The sequence below is a fragment of the Corvus brachyrhynchos genome, unplaced genomic scaffold, assembly GCF_000691975.1.
Source record: "Corvus brachyrhynchos isolate BGI_N302 unplaced genomic scaffold, ASM69197v1 scaffold47, whole genome shotgun sequence".
In the NCBI taxonomy this organism is placed as follows: domain Eukaryota; kingdom Metazoa; phylum Chordata; class Aves; order Passeriformes; family Corvidae; genus Corvus; species Corvus brachyrhynchos.
In genome coordinates this window covers 1,332,269-1,336,182 of record NW_008239292.1, presented here as the reverse complement: position 1 = coordinate 1,336,182, position 3,914 = coordinate 1,332,269, and the positions used below count along the sequence as shown (strand labels likewise).

Below are 3,914 nucleotides of genomic sequence, written 5' to 3'. Positions count from 1 at the left end.
AACCCCAAATACACCAAAATAACCCCAGAATAACCCCAAATACACCAAAATAGCCCCAGAATAACCCCAAATACACCAAAATAACCCCAAAATAACCCCAAATACACCAAAAGAACCCCACGCAGACCCCAAAAACCCCAAATACACCAAAATAACTGCAGAATAGACCCGAAAAAACCCAAACACACCAAAATAACCCCAAACAGTCCCCCAAAACCTCAAATACACCAAAATAACCCCAAATACACCAAAAGAACCCCACGCAGACCCCAAAAACCCCAAATACACCAAAATAACTGCAGAATAGACCCGAAAAAACCCAAACACACCAAAATAACCCCAAACAGTCCCCCAAAACCTCAAATACCCCAGAATAACCCCAAATACACCAAAAGAACCCCAAAATAACCCCAGAATAACCCCAAATACACCAAAATAGCCCCAGAATAACCCCGAATACACCAAAATAACCCCAAACAGCCCCCCAAAACCTCAAATACACCAAAATAACCCCAGAATAACCCCAAATACACCAAAATAGCCCCAGAATAACCCCGAATACACCAAAATAACCCCATAATAGACCCTAAAAACACCAAATACACCAAAATAACCCCACACAGACCCTAAAAACCCGAAATACACCAAAATAACCCCAGAATAACCCCAAATACACCAAAATAACCCCAAAATAACCCCAAATACACCAAAATAGCCCCAGAATAACCCCAAATACACCAAAAGAACCCCAAACAGACCCTAAAAACCCCAAATACACCAAAATAACCCCAAAGAGACCCTAAAAACCCCAAATACACCAAAATAACCCCAAACAGGCCCCCCAAAACCCCAAATACACCAAAATAACCCCAAACAGGCCCCCCAAAACCCCAAATACACCAAAATAACCCCAAACAGCCCCCCCAAAACCCCAAATACACCAAAATAACCCCAAACAGCCCCCCCAAAACCCCAAATACACCAAAATAACCCCAAACAGACCCTAAAAACCCCAAACACACCAAAATAACCCCAAACAGCCCCCCCAAAACCCCAAATACACCAAAATAACCCCAAACAGCCCCCCCAAAACCTCAAATACACCAAAATAACCCCAAATACACCAAAAGAACCCCAAAGAGACCCCCAAAAACCCCCACGGACACCTCAGGACATCCCAAAAATCCACTGCCAGCCCCAAATGTCCCCAAAGCACACGGACACCCCCCGAAATCCAGCGGCACCTCCGGGCAGACGGGGAGGTAGAGGCACATCCCAAGGGATGGAGCGGGATCCAAAGGGATGAATCAATATCCAAAGGGATAAATCAATATCCCAAGGGATGGAGCGGGATCCAAAGGGATAAATCAATATCCAAAGGGATGGAGCGGGATCCAAAGGGATGGAGGGGGATCCAAAGGGATAAATCAATATCCAAAGGGATAAATCAATATCCCAAGGGATCGAGTGATATCCCAAGGGATGGAGCAGAATCCAAAGGGAACAGAGCAATGTCCAAAGGGATGGAGCCATATCCAAAGGGAATAAAGGAATATGCAAAGGGAATAAAGGAATATCCAGAGGGATGGAGTGATATCCAAAGGGATAAAGCAATATCCCAAGGGATGGAGCAGAATCCAAAGGGAACAGACCAATGTCCAAAGGGAATAGACCCATATCCCAAGGGATAAATCAATATCCCAAGGGATCGAGTGATATCCCAAGGGATGGACCTATATCCCAAGGGATGGAGCCGTATCCCAAGGGATGGAGCGATATCCCAAGGGATGGAGCCGTATCCCAAGGAATGGAGCCGTATCCCAAGGGATGGAGCCGTATCCCAAGGGATGGACCAATATCCAATGGGATAAATCAATATCCCGAGGGATGGAGCCGTATCCCAAGGGATCAAGCAATGCCTGCAGCTGCCAAATCCATAAAGGCCCAAGTGATAAAATGCTGGAATGCTCAGCCTTGGGCAGGGCCCTCGGATCCCATCCCATTCCCACCGACAGCGACTCTTCCCGTTATCCCAGGCTGCTCCAGCTGCTCCGGGAATTCCATCCCAGCCTCCCAGGGAGCAACTCCTTCCCAAAATCCCACCTAAATCCTCCTTTTCCAGCTGCAAACCTTTCACTCCTTCCATAAAAATGAATGCCCAAACCCCAAAATTCAGGAATCTTCCCCATTTTTTCAGCCTGAACCAGTTTGGAGAGGTCTCCCAGAGCCCAGGACATTCGGGAAGTGTCTCCCAAGGAATCCTGAATATTCCAGGATCCCTCAGGACTTCCCGGCACTTCCCAGGCTCCGGCTCTGTGCAAACATTTGCTCCGGAATTTCTCCGTAGGGAAAATCTTCCGGAATGGGGCCATGGCTCATTGAGTAAAGTCATTCCCAACCCTCTCCGTCCCTCCTGCTCCCTCCAGGGATAACCGGGAATGTTCCCGGATTCCCAGGAGGAATCAGAGCGAGGATAAAACCTGTCCGGAATTAAAAGCGATGGATTTTCCCGAATCCAAACTCCTCCGCCTCCAAACTTCCCGGGGTTTGGGGAGCACCATCCCAAATCCAATCCGCTCCCGTTAAAACCCGGATTTAGTAAAGCTGGGAATTTCAGGAAGGTGGGAAAGGCGCTGGAAGGAAATTCCCAAATCCAGACATTTTGTTGGAGTTGGGAAATGTGAAATGTTTCTGCTTTTCCCACAGGGATGTGGGAATTCCGGGATCCGGGATGTGGGAATTCTGGGATGCAGGATGTGGGAATTCGAATTCCAGGATCCCGGATGTGAGAATTCCAGGATGTGGGAATTCCGGGATCCGGGATGTGGGAATTCTGGGATGCGGGATGTGGGAATTCTGGGATCCAGGATGTGGGAATTCTGGGATGTGGGAATTCCGGGATCTGGGATGTGGGAATTCCAGGATCCCGGATGTGGGAATTCCAGGATGTGGGAATTCCGGGATCCGGGATGTGGGAATTCCGGGATCTGGGATGTGGGAGTTCTGGGATACGGGATGTGGGAATTCTGGGATCCAGGGTGTGGGAATTCTGGGATGTGGGAATTCTGGAATGCGGGATGTGGGAATTCTGGGATCCAGGATGTGGGAATTCTGGAAGGCGGGATGTGGGAGTTCTGGGATCAGGGATGTGGGAATTCCAGGATGTGGGAATTCTGGGATCCTGGATGTGGGAATTCCAGGATCCAGGATGTGAGAATTCTGGGATCCGGGATGTGGGAATTCTGGGATCCGGGATGTGGGAATTCTGGAACCCAGGATGTGGGAATTCTGGGATCCAGACTTCCCTTAATCTGAAGGGATGCTTTGAATCCAAAATCGCCTGGGGAATTTTGGGAATTGTTGGCTCAAATCCGGCATTTTTCCAGCACAATCCATCCTAAAGAAACCAACCAAGTCCAGCACCAAGATAAGCAAGAACTGCACGGAATTTCAGGAATATTATCCAGGATCGTCGCATTTAGTGGGAATGGACGAAGCAAGTCACTGAAAAACCCCCAGATCACCTCTGGAATTATGGGATGGACGGAAATCCGAGGATTCCAAGCTAATCTTTTATCTTCCCCGCTCCAGAATTCCAAGAAACATCAGTGACTCACCCTCATCCCGGAATTCTGCTGGGAACGAGGCCTCGGAAATCCAGGAAGGGCCCAAATTCCAGCCGGGATTCTCATCCGAGCCATCCTGGCCGTCGTGCTCATCCTCTCCTGGATGGGAAAGACGAGGAGAGGCTGATTTTTGGGAATAGCATTTCGGAATTCCTAACCCCAAATATCCCAGCTCGCCTCGTGATCCCGTTTCCTTCTGGTTCCCTACAAAATCCGAACTCGTTTTTTGTGGGATTTCAGGGGTTTTAGGGCAAATCCATCGCTCAGGGGCACGGCAGAGAATTCCTG

At 48.8% G+C, this 3,914-nt stretch overlaps 1 protein-coding gene across 1 annotated transcript in view; it reads right to left on the bottom strand.

Annotated features, from left to right (window-relative positions):
- SKAP1 (src kinase associated phosphoprotein 1) overlaps positions 1–3,914 on the bottom strand; it is a 114,832-nt gene that overhangs the window by 83,932 nt on the left and 26,986 nt on the right. Inside the window, exon 4 of the mRNA XM_017740567.1 lies at positions 3,618–3,725. Within this exon, the coding sequence (XP_017596056.1) occupies positions 3,618–3,725 (108 nt within the window). The remainder of the gene's footprint in view (positions 1–3,617; positions 3,726–3,914) is intronic.